Source organism: Amphimedon queenslandica, unplaced genomic scaffold (assembly GCF_000090795.2).
Source record: "Amphimedon queenslandica unplaced genomic scaffold, v1.1 AMPQUscaffold_13237, whole genome shotgun sequence".
Taxonomy (NCBI): Eukaryota; Metazoa; Porifera; class Demospongiae; order Haplosclerida; family Niphatidae; genus Amphimedon; species Amphimedon queenslandica.
This window is the reverse complement of record NW_003546527.1, coordinates 34,724-59,329: the sequence shown is the minus strand read 5'-3', so window position 1 is coordinate 59,329 and position 24,606 is coordinate 34,724. Positions and strand designations below refer to the sequence as shown.

Here is a 24,606-nt window from a genome sequence, read left to right as displayed (position 1 = left end):
AAAGGAAAGGAGTTTAGTCGCTGACTGTCTGCATCAAGTGTCAATGAGTGATAACATTCAGCACTGCACTACGGAATACAATTAATGAATGAATCAATGAATAAAAACACAAGTTGGCTAGTTTATAATCAAAACTTTTTGTCAGTAAAATAATGATATAATTATCAATAAACTGTTTGTTGATTTTGTATGGGAATTCATGTACAGTATGGAGTAGTGAATCGATGTTTGTTATAATAATAATAATGGTAACAAAAAAGAAAAGAGACACAAATAAAGATACATGTATGGTGTAAAAATTAAACAAAGTGATGAGTGAGAAGAAGAGGACACAACAGTTAACTCATATCCAGCTGGAGCTCTCTTCCTCTGAGCTATGATTGTGTGTTTCCTCAGGGAAAGGTGAAGCAGTTGGAACATAATGATTCCGTCTGGTACGAGCGCTTGATACTCTGTAACCAGACAATGAGCTCCCACCAGGAGAGATGAGATCAGAATGCTTTACAAGAGAAATAGATTGAAGATAAGAAGATTACATTACAAAGTAATAAGTACTGGTATTGAATTATTCTTTTGCTATTGCTGTATGGTATTTTAAAAGTATAAAATTTGTACATACTACTAATAAAGGAGGACTTTGGCCTAATTTTTCAGCAACTAGTAAAATCTCTATACCTACAATATGTGCCACAAAATGCTAAAAGATGTTTGTAGTGTATGATCTATTTCAGTTCATAGTAATAATAACCAAATACTGCCAATGCAGTGTAGTGTGTAGTAAATTAAATTGGCATGTGGCTGTTATGATTAATAATACCCGATTTGTCCATTGGTATTCAATTAATATGATCATTACTCATTCAAACGGCAGATGCATTATAAGGACATCTTTCTCATCATCCATACATTATCATTAATCACAAAATATTCCTTCTAGAGAAGTTAATTATGGCTGATTACACACACTGCAATGTAAGGAGTATCGGATGACACTACTCCCACTTGTATCAGTTAATCATGCTATACATACCTGTGTTAACGAAGGAGTGTTGGTGGAGCTGCTGCTTCCAACTGAGCCCTCGTTGTACAGTATTGTTCCAGTGTCTTGAGAGAGAGTGGATCTTAAACCAGCAGAACCAGGCTTGAAACTAAGAACCTGAAGCTACATAATCATAATAAATGAAATAAAGCAAGATTAATTTGGGATTTATAGCGGTCAGACAATGATAATTATTCTCAATTATATGCAATCAAAATTTTATAGTTTTATTATCATATACATGTACATAATAATCGTCCTCACTTCGCTAGATTGGGATTCAGGAGGTGAGTCAGGAGAGGTGGAGTTCCCATCACCGCTAGTAGTCATACTCCCAGTGGAAAGGTAAGAGGACTGGCCCTGCTGTGAGAGTCTGAGGTGAGCTAACTGGTTCTTCAATTGAGTTATCAGTTCACTTGATGTCCTTAATTCTGCTCTCAGTTCCGTGTTCTCAGTCTTCAAAAAAAAGAGAATAATTTGAAATAAGGTGTGCACTCTCCCTTACCTGTGAGCCTTCCAGTCTTCTTTGAAGCAACGCTCTCATTCCATCAGCAGAAGCTGCTGCATTTCTTTTATCTAAAGTCAACTTTGAAACCTGTTTCTTATACTGCTCGATCGTCTGATGATACGTAGTCTATATAAATAAAATAATAATAATAATAATAACAATAATAATAATGATAATAAATATAAATAATCTATGACTAGGATGCTGCCTACAATTGATGTTGCAATGTACCTGTAATTGCTCTCTTTGTTCTCTGAGCATTTTAATTTGCTGTAGTAGGAGCTTTTCTCTAGTGCTGCTGGGAGCTTCATTATCTCCTTCAAAGTCAACTATGCACTCCAACTCATTGTCATACCTAATAAAGATATAAAATACATGTACATGTTTGTACTTTATTATCTTTAAAAGTGTGACATTCTTGGTAGAGTAAATTATTTATTGTTATGGATACAAACAAAAAACTTTTGATAACACTACCTGTTTAGCTCTTCTCTCAAAACCTCTTTCTCAGCTATAGCCCTGTCTCTCTGCCGGGCTACTTCAGCACAGGCATTGATCAGGTCCTGATTCTGAAGGATGACAGTTTGGAGCTGAGCCTTTGTCAAGTCGCATTCGTCGTTGGCTTTGTCCCTCTCAAACTCGAGTTGTCTTGAGACCCTCATTTGAGTGTTCAGCTGCTGCATAATGGAGTCCAGCTCGACCCTCAATTGCTGTGACTTCATCTTCTTCATCTTAAACTGAACAAGTAAGATATGCATTAATTAGGTTAAGGGAGGAGAGAGACATTCGATATCTCATAATTGAAATATTCAAATCCAATAATAACAGCTGTAAATCAAACACAACAAATTCCCAATGTATGCGTGTGTGTGTGTAGAAATACATTCATGCAATAAAAATAAGGAACTGATACTGCAGCTGAGGTATGTCTAATCTTCCTTCTTTACTGGTATGTCTAACGATATCATGCAGAAACAGAGTTTGTTCTTTTTTTAAGTTGCAAAATCAAAATTTTCGTAGAAAATCATCATCATGAGAATAAATGAAATTACTGTGACACACCAAAAAGTTAATATTAGAAAGGGAGTGACCTATTGTATTGTTACCAAACACAATGCTATAGTAAGCAACAAATTATCAGTAATAGCTTAGACATGTTATATAGTCAGTAATAGATAGAGACATGTATATATGGGTAGTATTGAAGCCATGAACACATGATACTATAATTACAGGACACCTGTACATGTACATGTACATGTATACATGTAGACAGACATGAAGACTCACTACATGAATTTATGTACACGCAATGAGTTGAGAAACAGGATCACACTAATCACAAGCAAATAACAAACACTATGTAATGTTTACAGCAACAGCTTCATTAACTATAAGCATGCTGTTGTGTATGCCTAAGTCAATGTGGAGGAGAGGATTTTAAACAGATGAATATTATTCAACAAACACCATGCTCCAATGAGCATAATCAACAAAGCACAGTGATCATTATTGATACTGACACTACACGTACATAATAATGAAGATGAAATAACACGTCTTGAATGATGCGGGTCCGAAGCACAAGACTGTAATAATGATAATAAATAGTTGTGCATGGATGCTGGGTGAATGTACTTGTAAGGTCAATAATGTTATGGGAGGATGGGGAGGCTGGCCAAGCATGAAATGAGCTCAGAGACAGTTATGATATCAACGGAGACCGACAGAAGGCTTGAAGGGTACAATAGTGGAGAGGAGATTATAATTAATTACGCGTAAAGGAGAGAGACAAATGTATAATAGAAGGAGAGGCAGCAAGGCTCTTGGGAAAGAGAAGGGGGGGGGAAATTGAGCAAGTGAGAGTTGTGTGTGTATGTGTGTGTGTGTGTGTGAAAATGAGAGCACAAATACAATCATGATAACACAAATATGGTCAAACATATTACTCACTTCCTTCATCAGAGCAAGATTAAACAGATTATGAAGAGATAATAGAAATACACTTAATTTATAATTTATCCCTCTCTTTCTCTCTCCTCTTTATCCCCCATTACACACAATATAAGAGAATGAGTAACTCTATACAGCTACCTACACATAAATATGGCCTAATTTAATTAACAATCTTTCATAATCGTTCATTGTAAGGTACAAGAGAGATGATCAAGGTTTCGTTCTTACTTCAGGACTCCTTGATGCCTTCATTACAGGTGAGCCTCCTCCCTCTAGTATCTGTAATTGTGACACTGCATCATTTCTTTGCTCAATAGCTCTTGCTAGCTGCTGTACAGTGAACCTCCAAGAGTCCTCATACCTCCTGCACTGCGTTTCTAACGTATTACGCTCGGCCAGTAACTCAGAGAAGTCTCTTCGGACAATATTGAGCTCTGCCTCCATGATACGTAACTTGGTACTACCATCCAGCATTGAGACACCCCCTATATAGTAATGTAGTGGGCAATAAAGAGCTGGTACTTCAATCAGGGGTCACCACTATATGAACTGATAATTAACATATGTCTTAACCACAACCCAGCCTCCATTGAACACTAATGCATTATACATTGACACTTATTTAAAATCAATTAGGATAGAGTGCAACTGATTGTAAGACCATACACACTCTTATAAGCATTACCCATGCAATCGATGAAAGGTTAGATCTACATAACATTGTATAATAATGCTGATAACCAAAGTAATGAAATCCCACATTATAAACTAAGCTAGCCTATATATTCCATTAAATTAATGTACACATCTCACCAGCTAAGATATACTCATCACTTGATACAGCTAGTTTAGTGTATCCATTACTGCTAGTTTTCACTCCTCCTCCTTTTGGTTTGGCAATGCCAGTGGAGCTACTACTCCCTCCACTAATAGGAGAAGGGCTACTGGGTATAGGGTACAGTGCATTCCCACCATTCTCCTGTCCTCCTCCTCCTCCTCCTGTGAACACTGTTCTTCTATCACCAGTCCCAATTTGAGGTGGCCGTAACAAATCCTGAGGGCTGGGTCTGATGCTCTCTTCGTTCATTATTGGACGATAGTTTATTCCTTTAGTTGCAATGATTCTTAAATTAACTGCGCTGGGTCTTAGTGTCTTGTTTCTCCCTGCAGACTGGAGTTGCGTTCCCTTTTATGACTGATAATAGATTTGTGATCACTGGAGTCGGAGCCGCCCAAATTTGATATAGATCTAACCACACCCACTCAATCTAGAGTGGGCTCTAATGATTTGGAACCAAAAATCCAAATTTAAAAAAAAAGTTCCGTTTTTGGGTGTGGTCATTTGCTTTTAAAACCACGCCCGGTAAACTTGGTCAGCTTCGACTCTTTTGTTTACAGCATCATGCCTAATGGAAGAAGTCCACTGACTTTAGATGATTATGGTCACTGTCTCGATTGGACATTAAATGGGTCTATCAACTCTCTGGCTTTTCATTTCATAGCCACCATCTGTAAGAGTACTTTTAAAAATTAATATCACGTGACCCCCCCCCTCTCTCTCTCTCTCTCTCTCTCTCTCTCTCTTCTGTAGGCCCTAATGAGACTGAAAATGCATCTTCAAAAAATTTAGAGGCCTCTATTGAAGCTCCTGCTACTTTCTTTGTACAGATATTTCGTCTTGGATTATCTGTAACGTTTATAGTCATTATTCTGGCACTATATAACAGGTTGGGTGAAGTTGGGAGCCATTTATGAATATCTTTCTCTCCTTAGTATTGATGTTTTGGGTCGTACTATATTCAGTGTTGCTTCCTGTTCACTTCACTGGGTCATTTTTTTCATTCTAATATTAATAAAGTATAGAATTAATGATATTAATTATTTTATATTAATGTTAGGAGTTTATCCTTAATTGTCTTTGTTCCTGTCCTAACAAGTCTTGCAACCAATAATAATAATACTGATGCTTATAATTATGAAACTTTCAGGCATATTATTCATAATCAAAAAACCTGGAATATGGTCGGATTCATTTTTATCACTTTTATACAGACACTAACTGTAAGTGCAATGTAAATTTTATTAGATTTTACTGAATTTCACGAATATTTTTATCATCGTTGTCATCAAGCAATGTCATGTATGTGTTGTTTTTGATACCAGTTGCTACATGTATGTGTATCATTATTTTTCATGCCAATGTTGTAGTTATTGTTTTCCATACATCTACAACGGCCACTTTATACGGATGTGTACTGTACACTATGCATCATACCGTAGGCTGGGTTTTGATTGCGTATCTAATAGATTGCGAATTTGAAAAAATAACTAGTTTGCATTTCCAACAATTGCGAGATGCTAGGGCCTAGCTAGCCACACTCACAAGTTAACTGATTGTCTTGTTTCTCTCCTTTGCCATCTAAAGCTACTGCCACAGCTTGATTAACTTCCTTCAAGATGTTAGGTGGCATTGGGACTTGACTAGATGAGGTAATTTGGGCTGAAAATAGCACAGGATACCACTCATGATGCTGTAAATGAAACACGTGTAGAGAAAATGATTGATAGGCATGGCGCTTATTAATTATTATAGGCGTGGCATTTATCAACTATTATTAATTACGATTCTTTTCATTGCGAGATGTATTCCAGGCTTGCAATTCGCAATAAAAAAACCTCGCAATCAAAGCCCGGCCTACGGTATGCACGTGTTGTTGTAGTTGAATGTTTTTTGTGTTCAAGGCATGACTGTCTACAATTATCAAGAATGCTCATTATAATTGTACATGTTCATGTACCGTTAATATAATTATTACTATGATAGGTCTTTGCATTATTCTGTTCACTGGAACACGAGTTTAAATTCAGGACACATGGTAAGGCTACCCTTTCTTATTCCTTCCTTTATCTCTCAATAGAGCAGGCATCAGTTGAGGCTCCGCTGAATGCAAGATGTCAATTTCTAAAGAGATGGAGATTAGTATGTTATAATTACAGGGTCTTACTCACTATTCTGTCTATAGTATGTATCAATACCAAAGTCAGTAATGATAATATGTGGAATAATCTCACTCTTCCTGCTGATGTCCATAGAAATTGTTTTCCATTACTCTGAAAAGTATATTTATTTGCTTGCTTTCTTTCTTCATTTCTCCAATCTCCCTTCCTCTTATTATTATAGCAATTATTGTCATGATGGTGAAACCTTGGGTGGAACAGCAGTAGCTACAGTAGGAAAGGCACCAAAATCTCTGATAGGAGTCTGGCTAGCTTCTGTATTGTTACTGAGGGTTGGTGTACTTGTTATTGGCATTGGGTTGCTGTTCATACGTCATGAGTCACTCAGATTGACCATTCCTGCTAAAGTAAGCACATTTACATTTGTATAGAATTTATTCTAACTACTATGTTGTCCATTATTGTTACATTTTTCAATCATGAGCATTTGAAGGGAAAACAAAAGAAACTTTGTCAAGTACATGTATGTATGCATCAATGCCCTTATGCTATTTAGAAAATTGAGCTGATTCTAATTAATTTATGAAAGTAAACTTAGGCATAGTCTCCATGCTTCATACAGAGTTTCCCACAAAGCATGCTAAGTGAGCTTTAAAAAAGCATGCTTCATGAGCTGAGTTTTGACCCAGTTATTGAGCAACTTTAAAAATTCATAAAAAATTCAATTTTGATCGGAATCTGCCCAAACTTTCTACCCAACATAAGTACATGTATATGCATCAGAAAAAATTATAAAAATAAAGAATTTTCTTCTCTTCATTTTTTGGAAATTTAGCCAAAGACCCTGTACTATATAGTACAGGGACTTTGGCTTGATTTTGGAGTAAACTTAAAAACTCGTTAAAAAATCCAATTTCGATCAGAACCAGCTCAAACTTTCTACGCAACATAAGTACATGTATATGCATCAGAAAAAATTATAAAAATGGTGAATTCTCTCCTAGTCATTTTTGCCAAAATTTGGCTCGAGACCATGTACTATAGTACAGGGACTTTAGCCTGATTTTGGAGAAACTTCAAAAATTTGTAAAAAATTCAAATTTAATCGGAATCAGCTCAAACTTTCTACACAACATAAGAACATGTATATGCATTTTTTAAAATTATAAAAACGGAGAATTCTCTCCTTGACATTTTTGATGAAATTTGGCAAAGACCCTGTACTAAGAAACTTAGACTTTGGCCCAATTTTAGAGCAACTTTAAAAATTCACTGACATGAAGCTGAGTACTATGGCAAAATCTTGTAGGAAACCCTAGCTTCATGCATGTACATGTATTATGGTTTTACCAAAGTACCAGTCAGTTTTGTTGATTTGTGAGCATATGAAAGTTAGATCTTCCTTAACTAGATTGTACACAATTAAAATTGATTGTTATTGTTTCTTGCCCATAAACAGTTCTATTTAGTCTTTGGACTACTATTATCGATTGGTGAAGATATACCAAACTCAATATTAACATTATCCCGCTATCATTATGAAGAGGGACACAGTAAGTCTATTTGAAATTGGTCTGTTCGTGATTGCTTTAATTACCGTAATTCTTAGCTTTAGATACTTGCTTTGGTTATATAACTGCGTATGATGTGGTGCAAATAACGGGAGGAATCTCTCTGATATTCTTCCTTTTGTTTGTCAGAAGTCAGTATCTTCGTGTTGAACAGGTAACATGGATCATATTATATTCATGCTATAAGAGATTGCATAATCTTTGCAACAAGAGTTTTAGTTGGTTTATTTTGTTAAGTGGGTCATTTATTATTGAGGATAACAACTAAGTAGCTGTTACTATCTTATAAGGAAGCTAAGGAAGACTTCCAAAATTACTCTTGTTGCAAAAAGATAGTGCAATCTCTTTGTAATTGACAACTTGTGTTTATATTTATTCATTGACTCTTCCCTCCTCTTTCATTAGGAGAGTAAGCTTTCATTAGTCTGGGACATGCAGAGGCTGCTTCAAGTAAACGGAAGAAGAGACGTCCGCAATCATTGAGAACATTATATTATAAAATTAATATTATTAATGCAAAAAATATTATTAATGCAAAATGAATGTGATGTTGTGTAACGTTGCTGTTATTATTATTGTTGTTATTATTATTATTATTAACTTGCAAATGATTGTTGAAATGACACATTTATTCATTTTTGTAATCATTTTATCATGCACTTTTCAACTTTACAAAAAATAAATTAAAATTAATTTTGAAATGAGACAGGAAGTGAAATAAAACCGGAAGCGAGGTCAAACCGGAAGTGACGTAACGCACTGAAACCGGAAGTGACATGCTAATTACAGTTAATTTTAAAATTAAAAAATAATTTTTGAACACAAGCAGAACAGTTGACAAAAAGGGCACTAAGCGGACAAAAATGAAATAAAATATACAAATCAAGGTGTGTATTGAAATAGGTGAGTTTTTGTACAAAAATAAAAGTAAACAATAATAATAATAATAATAATAATAATACACTTGGCAAAAAAGAAGAGAGATCAAGAGAGAAAGAGAAGTTTGGAATCTGTCTCGACTAGAATTGTGAGCTCCTGCTCTTTCCCATAAAGTTAAATAATAGTGCTGTTACTGTTGGAGGGGGAGAGTTAATGAAACAATAATGACTGAGAACTGCTAGAGGAGATACTGAGTCTACAGTTAATAATTACAATTAACTAATTAACAAGGAGGAGGTTTTAATTATTAATGAATGAGTCCGGCTGGTCTCCAAACAGGTTGTGACTGGATACGATGAACGGCTTGTAAAGCCTCTCTGTCACTTGAAGACTCACTGATAATGGCTACATAATAAAAACAAAAGAGAAAAAAGGATCAATGAATCTATGCTATAGAATGAATGAGTAATGCTACATGTATATTAGTTATTAAATCAATGAAGAATCAAATTCTAGGCTTACCATCAATGTTTATTCTGGACGATATATCGACCTGTTCAGTGACAGGTGATCCTTCATAGGAGACCTGTAGTACAATAGGCTGAAGGCCCGAGAGTAGCTGGATCATACTGACATCAAGGACACTGGCAATTGGGCTATGGGTACCCTAAAATATAACAAATAAGTTAATTACAGGAGAATAACATTATAATCTATACAGGCTAATACAATCAGAGGCAAAGGCTATTACAAATTGTTATTAAACTATCAACTCACCTCAGAGTAGGTCCTTAATATGTCTTCAGTCGTGTGGCATTGCTTAAGCTGGCTTGACTTGCTACACATTGAGCTCACTATGGCATCACTCTTAGCTCCAATGACAAAGACTGGCCTAGGGGAAGTACTCTTGGAGTAATGGACCCTCTCATACAGGGAGGAAGGGCCAGCCTGCTTCTGAGTACTGGAATAAATAAATAAAAATGTTAATAAATATTATGACTAAATATTAAGCATTATATTATCCATACATCATAGCACATAGTAATGCACAAGTACATGAATATTTACTTTTGTGGTGCTGGTATTTTCTTTAAGCTGGTCTCAGCTCCACTGGCCTCGTCCACATTCCACGCCAGCCAGTAGTTTTGGTACGAGAACGTGTTTACAACACGTAATAGCATTCCTTTCTTTAGCGTCATCTCCCGACTATTGGCAGGGGTGTGGTCAATGAGACTCCTCACGTAGAACGAGTCCAGCTCCACCTGGTCCCGTATGCTTGAGAATTCTAAGAAGACAGAGAATAATAAAGATAAAGTCATGACGCTAGACACGCTCATTGTACCAAAACTCCCTTCCTTCAATGATTCCCACAAAACAAACAATTATCAAAAGGACAACAGTGCGGGTTGGAACAGTACATGTATAGTAAGTCTGTGTACATAATTGAAGCTAAAGGACAGTTGCCCAGTGATCCAGACAACGGCTTAAGAATGCATTGAGATCAAAGAGACAGGCAGAGAGGCTGGTACTTACTTCCTTTATTCTCGGCAACTATCAACTCGAAACTGCCCGAAATCTTAGAGAGGATTTGATTCACGTCATACAGGGACAGGCCATAAACACTTCGACCGTTAATGTAGAGTATCTGATCTCCCTGGGATATCTAAAATAAAAGAGAGGAATATTAAAATTCTTACATATTGATATGCTCATTTTATCTGATCCAACAACTATACATCTTTATAAATACTCACCTGGGACAGGCCTCTGACATCGTTAACAAACATGCCGACAGTCTTACCACCAATGACATTAATGATGCTAGGAGATGATACTACAACTGTCCTTTGGCTATTATAATAATAATGATAATAATAATAAAGAGAAGAGGTGGTTATAGTAAGAGTGGTAATGAGTGTAGAGGATCTTACTTTGATGCTTTTGTATTGAGCAATTGACTCACTCTTGTTGAGCTGGCAAGAAGAGACTGATCACTTGGGGTCCGATGCAATAAACGCTACAAGAAATAATTAAAATAATAAATAGTTCATTCTGCTACCCCCCCACTCTCATTTCTTTCTCTCTTTCTCTCTCTCTACCTCTGGAAAGGATCTCTCGGTGCTGCTCCCTGATATGAAGTACAGTGTGGTTCCATTCGTGGCTTCAGTTTGGAGTATCTCCCCAAAATCCTTTGCAGACATTTCACGAGTCGAATGATCCCCAATCTGTAAAACAAAAAAACAGTCACACACTGTATCACTCATGCTAGTAAATTTATGAATAATAATTATAAGTAATCATTTAAATTCATTTTTAAAAATTACCTGAACAATCTGGTCTCCCTTGTGAAATATTTTCTTATCTCCGGAAGAGAAGTCGCTATTAACGAGGAAGACAGACTCCCAATCCAGGGCATTAGCAACTGAAAAATAAAAACAAACAAAAATAATAAAATTTTTAATTTCCTGTTTCTGCCCACGCACGCACATAAATAAACAAAAAGCTATTATATAGCAAGAGAGACAGCCATGCAACAAAAGGAGGAATCATTAGTATACCATACCTTCCATTCCTACTGTTGGAGACAACTTGTAACCTTGAACATCAACGCTAGACCCAAACTCATTTTGCAGTGAACTTCGACGACGCGTATCCAAAGACTCCTCATCAAAAGACTAGAGAATGAAATAATATTATATTAATTTATATTGATCTGTCGGCAGTAAGCGTAACAAGATTAATTCTTTGTATTTATCTTAATAAATTTAATCTTTTTTCTTTTACTCTCTTCCTCCTCCTCTCTCTCTTTCTCCCTCTCTTACCAGTCCAATGGCAGAGTCAGCATCACTCATTTGAGTAAGAGGAAGTTTCTTGAAGCTGTGCTGGACCGGAAGGTCACTGATTTGATCGGCACTTTCACGTCGAGTGGGACTAAGAGGATCAGTTGATGCAGGAGGAGAACTATCCTCGGCCCTCTTGTCATTATCGTCTTCTAAAGAAAGAGAATGAATCAATTTGGACCGTCAAAAATGCACATATACAATGTACATACACACATACACATTATATGCATGTAAATCTTACCAGAAATAGAGTTGGTTTGTCTTATGAGACGTGAAGTTGAGGAGAGTCTTCTCTTTGGGCTTTTCTCTGTTGGGCTGCCCAGTGGCTCGTTGACTGAGAGTGTGGCCATTGCTTCAACGGTAGGAGTGATATCATCAATCACCTCCTCATTCTTATTATCGTCCTCCTTTGGTTGGTCTTTAGCTTTTGTGATGGCAGCCATTATTTGATTCATGACAGTCTCAGCTCGCTCTATAGGAAGGAGGAAGAGAATGTAATGAGCGTAAGGGAGTTACAATAAAAGTCTAAAAAGGAAGTAGCAATATTTTGTCTCATTAATGGATACAATTAGAAAGCCAGTGGCAATACCCTCTCCAATCACTATCAGACACAATTAAAGAAAAGGGAATTGTTTTTGCTAATTAATTCAAGCAAGTATGATGATGATAATGATGATGATAGCTAGGAAACAATAAGAGACAGTGTAGCTGACCTTGAGGAGTGTCACCTCCTTGATCCAACTGGTCAATCTCATCGTACCAAGCTGGGACGTGTGTCTCCCGTCCTTCACACCTACACAGCAGTGTTGGGGACGGGGTCATATCATGGAGTATGTAGAGCTCATTTAGATGATCGGCAAGTTTCATGTGACCGTTTGATGTAGCACACTCCTCGGCCTCTTTGAGCTGCTCTCCAGTGATATTCTCCATAATAGGAGAACACAGGAGAGAATACACCAGTGGCTCACAGCCTAGTCTACAAGCACCTAGCAACAACTGGTACATAGAGGAAGGAACATAACCTCCATTGTAGGTAGCCTGAGGGAGAGAGAGAGAGATGAAACTGGTTAGATACATTCATGAGTTGTTCTTACTTGTCCTGATGCACCGCCAGTAGCAGCACCAACTCCTCCATGAGTGCCAGACCCCATATGAAACTGGGACTGGAGCTGGGAGTTGAGCAACTGAAGGAGAACCTCAGGCGAGGATGAGAAGTTCTGATAAAACCTGAAGGTAGTTGATGCAATGTGCTGCTGGTCACAATAGACTCTCAGTTCTACCTCTTCAGCATATGGATACTCTACAATGAGAAGAGATGGGAACAGAGCCAATAAAACACATTATCATGACAACTGGAACTATGGCTACTAAAGCCATTAAAGATCAGGACTAAGATAATGTAAACAAGATGTATTACTTTTTCCTGATACTTAATACAATACACTATTGGACAAGTAACTCTATCTTACATATTGCACCTTTATGGTCTGCTGATTGTAATGAACTGAACTATAATTAAAATGCATACATGGGTACAGGGCTGCATGTAAGGACACAGGACACTGCTAAAGGAATATTGACAGTAGCAACAATAAAAATAATGCTGCACATTGATAGTTGGATAAGGACTAAAGAGCTAATGATATTCATAAAGCAATGTGACACTGAAGTCCAGTGAACTTATGATGACTGTATAATCAGAGTCATTGAATAGTTATGCATACACTAGGCCATACAGAGAAGCATGGGTCCACAGAATCAACACCATTATTAGTACCAGTTCCAATAAGACCATGCTAATTGAAAGCCTATGGCATGACTATCGTGCTACTCCGGGCTGAAATAGGCTCAAGTTTATAAGTACATGTTTTAAACTAGAGCCGGAAACTTTGGCTCTAGTATAGTATCAAGTATAGTATAGTATCAAGTATCTTTAGCCCTAAATTTCTGGCTCTAGTATCTGTGCTTTTAAGAATGCATGATAATGAAATTGGTGAACACTAACTGGAATTAAATGCTATAATTGTAGTGACAAGCATATCGATTAGCTCATAGTATAGAGTGCACTTTTATAATAATGTCTTACTTGGTATCTGGCAGGAGAGTGTGAATGTATTCTCATCAACAGCCTGCTCCAACTGGTAGTAAGGAGTCTGGGTTGTGGATATGAAATACACTGTCTTTTGCCCACGGGGGAGAGGCTGGTAAAATATAAGTGCCATGTATCCACCACCCTATGAGAAAGAAATGGAGAGATAGAGTCATGAATATCATAGCTGAAGGAGGTGCGCAGCACTGAGCCCGCGCTTCAATTGCATTTTCAATTACTCACCTCCATCGAGCTGGAGTTGGGGACAGCCTTGACTTCCATGACTTCTAGCCAGACCATTGCGAAGGAAGACAAAGAGAAAACACGATAAAAACAAACACAATTGCAAGTATGTTATATGGGATGCAGCGAGGGACAGATTCGTTCACGCAACCAGGCGCTTTTCTATCTAAAATAAAACGAGTGACCCGTAGCAAGAAAACTAAGATCTCTCTTTCTTTAAGCTCTCTCCGGTGTGTACGTGATTCTGACACTACTCCGCTTCTGTCCTCCAGTTTATATTAGAAGTAGAGTTGCTTTTTGGAACTGGAACAAACCCGCTTCGCTGGCAAAAGAAGAGCAACACGTGAGCGGTTGGTTGCCTGAGCAACCACGTTGCAATTCCGTCTCTCATAACTTTCTATATGCGACTCAGCACCACATCAAAGCATAGCTACGGTCTGTCAATTTTCTTAATAGTCCAGTATTCTTTGGATTTAGTATAATAGCTCAGCTACAATTATATAAACTAAATATAACTTGTTTTTTTCTGAAACTCAGCCACAATATTCATGGAGAACTTTAAAAATTATATTTAGTACAATCAACTGGGAAAGAGCAAAATTCATACGAAGAAGGAAGTAAAATTAATCGTAATCACAAGAGTACCTGACTGCATATGAATTTGCTGTGCATGTGAATTTCATATGTTACATGACTCCAGCATGTGCTCTTTGATCTGAGCCAAATGCCGGATGCATAGACTTGGTGATTTAAAGTCAATGATTACTGGTAAATAACATTAATTATGAGCTTGGCAAAATGGTTACATTCCATTTAAGAGGAAAAGCACTACAAACAACTATAGAATTGCTGCCAGAGTCAAAACATTCCACTTCTGGCAGGAAAACATAAATAATTTAGACCTGACGTCAATTCTTCTCAAAATGCTGTACAATAAAACTATTGGGACAATAAAGTATTACAAAGTAGCCTGGACAAATACACAGTCACACCTCTATTCCTACTAATTTAAAATTGCTAAAATATTTTGACCATATAAAATACATTACCACTATCATCAGTCACGATCTCCCTAATTTACTTTCACAATAATAAAGAACAGTATGTGTACATGTAGTACACCCATACAAGCCTCTACTGTACTAAAAGGAAATGTCTGGTACTATAGCAACAGCAATGGAGGAATAACCATCTCTGCCGGTCCCTCATTAAGTTAAAGGAGGAAATCTAAACTCAAGGAGTCATTGATGACTATTAGACTTGATCCCAATGAAAGTTTATAGTCTAGCAATACAGTACATGTGTAGTTGTAATACGAGCTATCTGCCATCTGTTCGATAAACAGCATAGTGTCTGTTAGAAAGGTGTGATGATTACAATCCTCTGCATCTGGAACTAAACTGTGTACATGTGACAGGTATAATAATAATAATAACAGTGCTATAATATTACCACCTTCTCTCTCTCTCTCTCCATCACTCTTTCAAGAAAAAGAAATAACAAATTGTTTTCAAATTCAATGATGCTTCAGTTCCAGTAGTCTAAACAGAAACAGCTCAATCAGAGTCACAGCAAAAGCATTATACTGGGCAACCATGATTCCCAAACAAGAGTCAACTCAACAGGTCAAAGGATGCTTGAGCTATTGTATAAATGAGCTACACTGTTTACTACATGTACTCATAGAGTAGGCCAATCCTGAAATCATTGTAAGTGCCTCTTAGGAGAACAGAGGCCAAGGAATGACATCAAAAGAAGATAATTGCATCACGATTAATAGTTCAGCTCCACACACACACATTAACCTCTCAACAATAAACAAAGAGGGGGAGAGGGGAAGGATAATGCCACGAATCTCCTCAAATGTGACCGTTACCTGGGTAACACTTACTATATTTGAATTCTTACAAGAGAGCATCACTTAGCAATGACTATTCCTCTTAATCAAATAGTTCTGATACTTAGACTAGCAAATTGAATAACAATCCTAGCTAAGCTAGCTCCCATCACAGAGTGTCACAGAGTGTCATCAATATATCAAAACACTATACATAGACTAATCCTTATATTCATATGCAACATTAAGTCATGGCGATCATATTCATACTTCAGTGGAAGAAAGAACAAATCATGATTATGCCAGACAACGCAATACAGTGGCTAATAATGCATATACTAAAACGTCATTATAAATAATGACTGGCATCACTATTAGTTAATGAGGCAGCGACTATACAGTACAGGTGTTAATGAGTGTACATGAGCAATGGGTACCTGAGTATGAACTGCTGAATCATTGTGCTACTACAAAATTTGTAAGACATAGTTTCAGTCACTAAACTAATGCATAACACACAGAATAAGCAATTGAGTTAAAATAATAATAATAATAATACAATCTACATGTACATGTACATGTAGCGTATCATAACAAAAGATAAGATACATGCAATAGTACATGTACATGTACATTATTTTATAGACATGCAGTTACAAATAATTATCACCGTAGTTCTACAGAATGACAGAGCTTGGATCAATCATGTGACTCAAAATGGTAAATGGAAACTAAGGACAGTTGCAAGACGACTGGAACCACTACTGATGATACATATAAGGACTGTATGCTATCTATCTCATGCTGTTGCAATAGGAATAAAGGTCAAATGTTACTCAAGCAAAAACAAACAGGAACAACTCTAGTACAACATGATGCTGTAGCTTAAAGGATGCCACTGTAATAAGAGACAGGCCTGCATCACTCAGACAGTAAACAAGAGAGTGAGTTTAATGTAGTTAAGCATGAAATAAGACAATGAGGTGAACATATACTAGGAATGAATGAATGAAGCTGCTGCTGCATAACAAACACACTACTGTAATAGCGAGAGACAGGATTATCATGACAAAGTGAGCAGTTTCAATAGGTGCAAGCAAACACAGTTCCAGTTCCACTCACACAAAAACACTAACCCACACACACACACACACACACACACACACACACACACACACACACACACACACACACACAAAGTCCCATCCACACACACTCTTAATGTACTATAGTGGAACCACTGATATTAGCATACCAAATGAGGCGTGATACTATTGCTACTACTGACTGGTATATGGCTGTACAAATCAGGACTAAAAGGAATTATCATACATCATAGTAGTGGTAGACTGGTAGTACTCGTTTGGATATTGTAAACTACATGTATGTGTACATGTATGCAATATCATGTGAACGTAGCGTTACGAATATGTCCCTCGCAAAGGAAACATTGACAGAGAATAAGAGAGGGAAAGGGAGAGGGAAGGAGAGAGGGAAAGTTGAGGGAGAGAGTGTCAGAACTAACCATCAGTCACAATTGGTGATTGAACTGTTGTAGGAGGGCTCTATATAATGATATTAAAAATGCACATTATATAAAAGTACCCAGGAAATAGGCAGGAACAAACAAACAATTACAACAGACCATTGAGCAAGCAACCCAGCCTGCAGTACTAGCCAGGCTTCACATTACAAAACAAAGAAATCATTTGAATAATAAAAGATACTTCCTATGTAGGTCGAGTAAATATTTATCATGAAGAATTCTACTGCCCAGCAACATGTACATGTACAAGTACAGAATATATTATCATAAATAGAAATGTACATGTACATGTATCCCCATGGAGACATTGAGGAGTGAACACTAACCAGTTCCACAGGTCCATTATTGATAATAGTACCAGGGACTCCGACTGTACTAGCGGTTGACTGTAAATCAACGACAGAGGGAGGATAGGAAGAGGTGGAGAGGCTGTGAGTGGGCTCTGGGCTGATCCGAGGGGAGTGAGCAGAGTGAGGAGAATGGTAGAGATTCTGACTAGGTGAGCCAATAAAGGTTGCTCCCCCAGCACTGTACACCGGTGGACTGTTTGGAATTTGATGCTGCTACAAAGGAAGGAGCATGTGAACATCATTAGGCAATGAGAACCATAACAGACAATTTATGAAATACCACTCCATTGCACTAACACAATGAAATCTCACTATAATAAAGAGGTCGTATAAAAAGGAAGGAAACAAACCCACGCCTCCCACATCTCCATAATAAGGACTTATAAAGTCATCCAATAGTAATAAGGACATTATTTTAATAGTAATAATAGTAATCATTACTTGGTACAAGCTTACACACTAAAGTATAGATATTGAGATAGCCATGCACTGTCCATGAACAACAAGTAGCTGATAATATAATGTACTGAGTGTGCAATAGGAACCAATATCCATTGGATTATATTCTATTATACAATAGTCCATTGGCACATGCCATATATATACAATAGTTTTAATGCAATAAGGGCCATAGTACCTAGAAGGTGCTGGTACTGGAATGGTAAACACATTCTGTGCATAGCTTCACAATAAGAGGCCAGATAGACAAGTTTTTGTATTTTAAAAAGGCAATGATTGCTACAACAACAATTAGTGAGAGGAGAGTACAAACAGATGGTACACAGTAATCAGACTGTGTGCATACAACCCTAATAAACACAAGCCCTCCAGTACTGCCAGTGTATACTGAGGCATATAGTGAGTTTCAGTTCCACTTACAGACAAAACATTGGTTGATGCAGGGCCAGGAGAACTTGAGTAGCCACCCCAGCCATTAGAGAGTCCAATTTGATATGAGGGAGCAGCTCCTCCAGTAGTCTCCATACTGTCTCCTGAGGCAATGACCTCAGCTAGAGTATCAATGTCATTATTAGTGTATGACTGGATGGGAGAGAAGAGAGAGAAAGAAATAAAGTAATATTATTATTATCATCATCATTATTATCGTCATCATTATTATTATTATTATGAAGAATAGAAAAACAGAGGAGAGAGAGACATAGACAAAGAGAGAGGGAAAAGCCCTAAAATATCAATATCAAAATAGTACACACAAATGAAGACAATTATTATCATCATTATTATTTATGTCCTGTACATTGGCATTCATATCCATATACACTGTACATGTACAATGTACTTATCTATTATTTCATACATGCATATAAAAAATAAAAAAGGTATTATTATTATTATTATTATTATTATTATTATTATTATTATTATTATTATTATTATTATTGTTACTTGTGTCTGATGAAGGTAAGTGGATTCCCCATTGCCTAACTGGATCCCACCAGGGAGCTCAGGCCCAGGCACATGATTGTGAGAGACAGTTGGATATTCTGATTTAATCTGAGGGACCTAGAGGGGGGAGAGAGAGAGGGTATGAACATCAACTGTATTGTTGGTAGGCTGTAGGGTGGTCCATGATGGTGGAGTTAGTGAGAATCACAAAGGGAGAGAGAGCAAAACATAGCTGATCAAATATCCTCATTGGAACTAAGTCAATTCCAATTATATATTAAATACCATATTAGTTCTATTTCACAGAACACAGCCCACTATAAGTAAAATACTCATGACTGATGATAATGATTGCGATCACAGTTTCATAGTTTATAAACTTTTGCACATTGTACCATGAGCTATTATAATTGGCTCCAAAAAAAACTCCTATTTTTCATTAGAGAATATACCATATAGAAGGTTGAGCTGATCCAATTACAAATTTAACTGTATGCATGTACATATTGCATGAGTCAGTGACTATAGTGTAAGCAACAATGGTGGCTCTAACACAGGGTTTCCCAAAGGAATTTGGCATAGTGCTCATGCACCTTCTTGTCAGTGGATTGTCAAGTTGCTCATAAATCAGGCCAAAGACCCTGTACTTAGTATAGGATATTTTGACAAAGATGACTTGGAGGAGTTCTCAATTTTTACAATTTTTTCTAATACATAGACATGTTGTTATGTTGTGTAGAAAGTTTGAGCTGATTCTGATCAAAATTGAATTTTTTATAAATTTTTTAATTTGCTCAAAAATCGAGCCAATGACCAAAGGCTATAGCCTTGGGTCAAAGGCCAAAATTTCGTCAAAAAGGGCTAGGAAAAATTCTCCATTTTAATAATTTTTTCTGATACACATACATGTTCTTATATTGTGTAGAAAGTTTGAGCAGATTCCGGTCAAAATTAAATTTTTTATAAATTTTTAAAAGATGCTCCAAATGCCACGTGCTGTATTGTAGTGCCAATTGTCAGCTCATGAAGCTCATGCTATGCTCTAGCATTAAACTAAGTTCTTACCATTTGATAATAAGCAGCAGCAGCACTGGTACTGTATCCTTCAACAGCTGATGTGTAAGTAAACCCCTACAAGAAAATAAATTGTACAAAATAATAATATTCAGCATAATTCATTTTTAATAATAATAATAATAATAATAATAATAATAATAATAATAGTAATAGTAATAACAATAATAATAACTGAGGTCAATGACCTCTTAATTGATGTTGTGGGGGTTGACCTAATGATGTAAAAGGAAATATTAAAAGAGGACAGCATTCATAGCCTATCTCCTAGCAACAGTCTCTGATATGACAATGGTTCAGAATAAACATGATAAAGGAACTGAAAGCTATCGCTATACACGTTAACAGTTTAACGTGATCACAATGAAGCCTGCTGCATCATTTTTCAACAAATCAAAAACTACTATGATGGCACAAAGTGGATCTTGACTAAGTCAAAATAATAAAAGAACTAGTTCTTAAGTTACATTAATTTAAAAAGGTTAAATACATGTAGCTATAATCAGAACTAATCTATTGCTTGTTTATATAAAAAAACTCTTGCAATCATAATAAATAACTTACTCTATTGCAATAAAATAATAACTATTTTTTATTGAAACAATTATCAGAACTACATTATAGAAAAAGCTGCTATGCCCATAAATATTTAATTATTGGCAATAATTGTATTAAATAATAAACATTCCCATAGCACAGTGTCCATTGTTCCATTACAATCAAGTCAGGGAATGTGAGGAATCCACCAGTAGCCCACTCCAATCAATAGCATACCTTGAAACACCATAACTTCTAGGCTTTGAAAACAATTATTACTAATTCATAAACTCCTACACTCTTTGATAGTCTTATTCAATGGACCAAGTTATTAAACTGATCGACTGCTTAACATTGGATTAATAAGCTCTCTCCCTCCCTCCCTCTCCCTCCCTTCCTCTCCCTCTCTCTCTCTCTCCCACTCTCTCTCTCTCTCTCTCTCTCTCTCTCTCTCTCCCTCTCTCTCTCCCTCTCTCTCTCTCCCTCTCTCTCTCCCTCTCTCTCTCTCCCTCTCTCTCTCTTGAGGCAATTCAAACTGCATGTACATTTGTATTTCAAGGAGACTAGTCACAATAATACCTACCTCTCCCCCTCTCACAGGACTTTTTAGAATGGAAACCAGTCAGTTCCATATTGCCATGCAAAGCTATCACATGCAATATGTAACTCCACAGATCAGGGCAGGTGTCACTCTACACATCAGCACAACCAAACAGATTGTTTGTCAATGCTTTCAGACAATAAACTGATACATAAGCTTCATGGGGCTGCAGAACATTAAATCATTACAATTATCAGTCCTTTACTGTGGTACAACTCAAGACACTATAAGTCCCTTTACTAGCCTGAGTATACTAAGTATTAGCAATTAAACACTAACAAATAGGCTGCTAGCCATATCACCTACTAGAAATATCATCACTATCAACAATTAAAAAATAATTACACACTAATAAATCTGGAAAAGGAGAAATAAAACAGCCTACTTTATATCAAATTAATATACTATACTGGTATTTCATTATGCGTCACCTACATGTATAGTATCTAAATTTTTGTAATATTTCATTTGAAATGTACTGTAAGTGTATACATGTACAGCACTTAAAACAATAACTAACAATAACATTCAAATGTTCTTACTGGGACAGTACTGTACTCTTCTCCAGTGTGACCTTGCTGTGGATAATAGCTAGCTCCGTGAGAATTAATGTGAAGAAATACCTCTGAACAGAAATAATAATAATAATAATAATAATACAAAACATCAACTTATAGTGTCATTTACACTCACTCCTCTATAAAATCCCTTCCTCTCTCTCCCCTTACCTTGCATTAGCATAGGGGATGCCTGAAAGACCCTTGATCTATACTGAGTTCCTTCCTTTCTGCTCTTCTCCTTCACCTCCTCCAGTCCTGGAAAAGCTCGGGGGAGTCCTTTACGAAGCATGCAAGGAGCATCCACCTAGTGGGAGGGACACAAAAATTGTGTAAGAGAAGTCATACAAATTCCCCTTTAATTAAAATAAGTGAGTCATTAGGCATCAATTTTAAGTAAGGCTGCCTGTATCTTAATGATGGCACAGTATTGGTGAGCCATTACATGGAAATATGACTAGTAGACATGGTTTCAATTTACTCAATCCAATAAACACACAACTGTGACATAGTGTCACTGTAATCCTATACATGCATGTACATAGACTCACTTCTTCAGAGTTTCTTGGTTTCTCTCCAAACCACTCCTTTGCTATCATGTGCCATTCGGTCAGCTCAAACAATCCTTTGTTGATACTCAGCCATTTAGCTTGTTTCTATATGAGAGACACAATCAAGTATATACACACATGTACATGTATCATGCATGAAATAAGTCCCCCCTTTGGAAAGTAAGCAAAACAAGAATGGCAAGTGATGATAACATAAGGTACACAATCTTTAACCATAAATTACTACAACTGACAGTGTATGTGATTAAGAACAGAACTCATAGTAAAACACCAACACACACACACAGCACATTACAATATTACAATAGTGTATAGAGCAATCCCACAAATATCATAATCTCATTAGTATTCGAGCAGTCTTACAAGAGGTCACATGCAATTACATGTATACATGTATGCATGTAGACGTGAGCCCTGGAGTATACATGTACATGTACATACTAATAAACTACTAAAGGTCACTGGTATACATGCACACATGCCAAATCATGACGTAAATATTGAATAATGGCCGATATACACAGTAATTATAACATGCCACGTAAACAGATTTATAAGAGTCAATTTCTAATAAAGTACAATGGCAAATGACATTATGCTGTTATTGTAAGGTGACTCACTCCTTCTTCAAGCTTCTCTATGATGAACTGTGCCATACGGCCTCTCTTTCTGGTCTTAGCCCATTGCTTCCAGCCTCTCAACCAGTCAGTGTAAGACTGGGACTGTGCTCCAGGGTAGGATGACATTACTTGAGCTAAAAGGAGAGAATACACGTAAGTAAGAGCCTGTGATACTCTCTCTATTATGAGACAAAGAGAATTGCGAAACAATAAGAGTACACAACTATATTTTTAAAAGGAATGGATTTTGATGATCAATTTAAAATAACCCAAACTTCCTACAGTTAGCAGACAAGCAGGAAATTCCATTAAAACCATTGAGAGACACTACTATAAACCTAGTGCACACACTAAGCAGTATTAATAATTCATTCTTAAAATAATAATTTAAAGTGAAATCTCTGCTGTTGGTCTACATGCATATAAATGAAGGTAAAAACCAGTGTCAATGAATGGTGGCAGCTATGTGAATGACACACACCCTTTTTCAGAGAATAAAGGGAAAGCCCCTCTATTTGAAGATATTCATGACTCCTGTTGAATCTTACATACATAGCCAGACATAACAGTATGAGCTAGTTGTGATAATCTTAGTACATCACAATAATGTATAATATGTACTCGACTACTCGTGCATGCACAGACGCACAATATTTTATGTATAGTACATTATTTGCTCTGTTTCTCTCTCTTTCAATGGGTCTACTTTAGAAAATTAAAAGACTAACAGGCTTGGTTTATATCACTGGGTTTGTTCAGCTGTCATGATAAATATCAAAGAGAGAGAGAGAGAGAGAGAGAGAGGGGGGGAGGGAGGGAGGAGGAACTTAGAGGAAGAGACCGAGGAAGGAAAGAGGGGGAGGAGGACAGAAAGTGAATGTTCAATATGCAGGTAGTACTAAGGGAATGTACACATAATGTGCAAATTAAACCAGCCATTTGCTAGGTAAAAAAAACATCATTTGAAAAAGAGTTAATTTCACCCTAATTTACACCACTAACAACTTTCACTGCACAATCGTAAACATATGGTCAAGTGCATATTGACACTAAACCAACATAAGCTTTGTCCTTAATCGAAATTGTTTGGTAAGTATTAAAATGACTTATCATGAAAATGTGCATAGCTATTGCATGTGCGGACTTACCCGAGGAAAAACGCAAGCCGGGTCAAGAGTTATAGGCTTCTTCTTGGGGAGTGCACAAAGTGAAAGACCTTAAAAGGTAGGATATAGAGACGCTAAACAGAAATAGAGAGAGGGGAAAGAGATAGAGAGATAGACAGAAAGAGCAAAACTCACTAAAACCAGAGACAGTAAAATTGAATTTCTTTAATTTGGAAACACCGCTTTTACTCTTATTAAGAGTAGGCCTACATTTTAAAATAATTTTTGAGCTCTTTGGTTTACGTTTAAAAAT

At 36.7% G+C, this 24,606-nt stretch overlaps 3 protein-coding genes across 5 annotated transcripts; 1 reads left to right on the top strand and 2 right to left on the bottom strand.

Moving 5' to 3' along the window:
• Positions 1-69: 69 nt before the first annotated feature.
• Positions 70-4,709, bottom strand: LOC105313720 (non-neuronal cytoplasmic intermediate filament protein-like). Its single transcript, XM_011407372.2, has 8 exons — positions 4,317-4,709; positions 3,732-3,988; positions 2,025-2,284; positions 1,779-1,902; positions 1,545-1,673; positions 1,304-1,495; positions 1,031-1,162; positions 70-499 (listed from the first exon to the last, which is right to left on the bottom strand). Exons 1-8 carry the CDS (start codon positions 4,588-4,590, stop codon positions 344-346), a joined length of 1,524 nt encoding a protein of 507 aa, XP_011405674.2. The 5' UTR covers positions 4,591-4,709; the 3' UTR covers positions 70-343.
• Positions 4,710-4,849: 140 nt separating this feature from the next.
• LOC100635700 (uncharacterized) lies at positions 4,850-9,012 on the top strand. Its single transcript, XM_019999794.1, has 11 exons — positions 4,850-5,014; positions 5,095-5,230; positions 5,277-5,360; positions 5,402-5,564; positions 6,328-6,379; positions 6,422-6,483; positions 6,527-6,621; positions 6,685-6,868; positions 7,921-8,014; positions 8,071-8,186; positions 8,438-9,012. Exons 1-11 carry the CDS (start codon positions 4,906-4,908, stop codon positions 8,513-8,515), a joined length of 1,173 nt encoding a protein of 390 aa, XP_019855353.1. The 5' UTR covers positions 4,850-4,905; the 3' UTR covers positions 8,516-9,012.
• LOC105313719 (uncharacterized) lies at positions 8,842-24,505 on the bottom strand. Of its 3 annotated transcripts, none has more exons than XM_011407371.2 (26): positions 24,336-24,505; positions 23,188-23,321; positions 22,547-22,651; positions 22,167-22,302; positions 21,981-22,063; positions 20,292-20,357; positions 19,227-19,343; positions 18,699-18,860; positions 17,796-18,032; positions 17,449-17,488; positions 14,087-14,130; positions 13,841-13,988; positions 12,849-13,054; positions 12,468-12,792; positions 11,996-12,226; positions 11,734-11,903; positions 11,475-11,586; positions 11,236-11,333; positions 11,011-11,136; positions 10,843-10,928; positions 10,666-10,762; positions 10,445-10,574; positions 9,980-10,196; positions 9,689-9,872; positions 9,434-9,578; positions 8,842-9,316 (listed from the first exon to the last, which is right to left on the bottom strand). In XM_011407371.2, the coding sequence occupies exons 2-26, from the start codon at positions 23,311-23,313 to the stop codon at positions 9,219-9,221; spliced, it is 3,489 nt and encodes a 1,162-aa protein (XP_011405673.2). In that variant the 5' UTR covers positions 23,314-23,321; positions 24,336-24,505; the 3' UTR covers positions 8,842-9,218. The 3 variants fall into 3 exon arrangements, with proteins under 3 accessions (XP_011405673.2, XP_019855352.1, XP_019855351.1); XM_019999793.1 differs by having other exon boundaries at positions 11,734-11,900; XM_019999792.1 differs by having other exon boundaries at positions 17,796-18,029.
• Between the last annotated feature and the right edge of the window lie 101 nt (positions 24,506-24,606).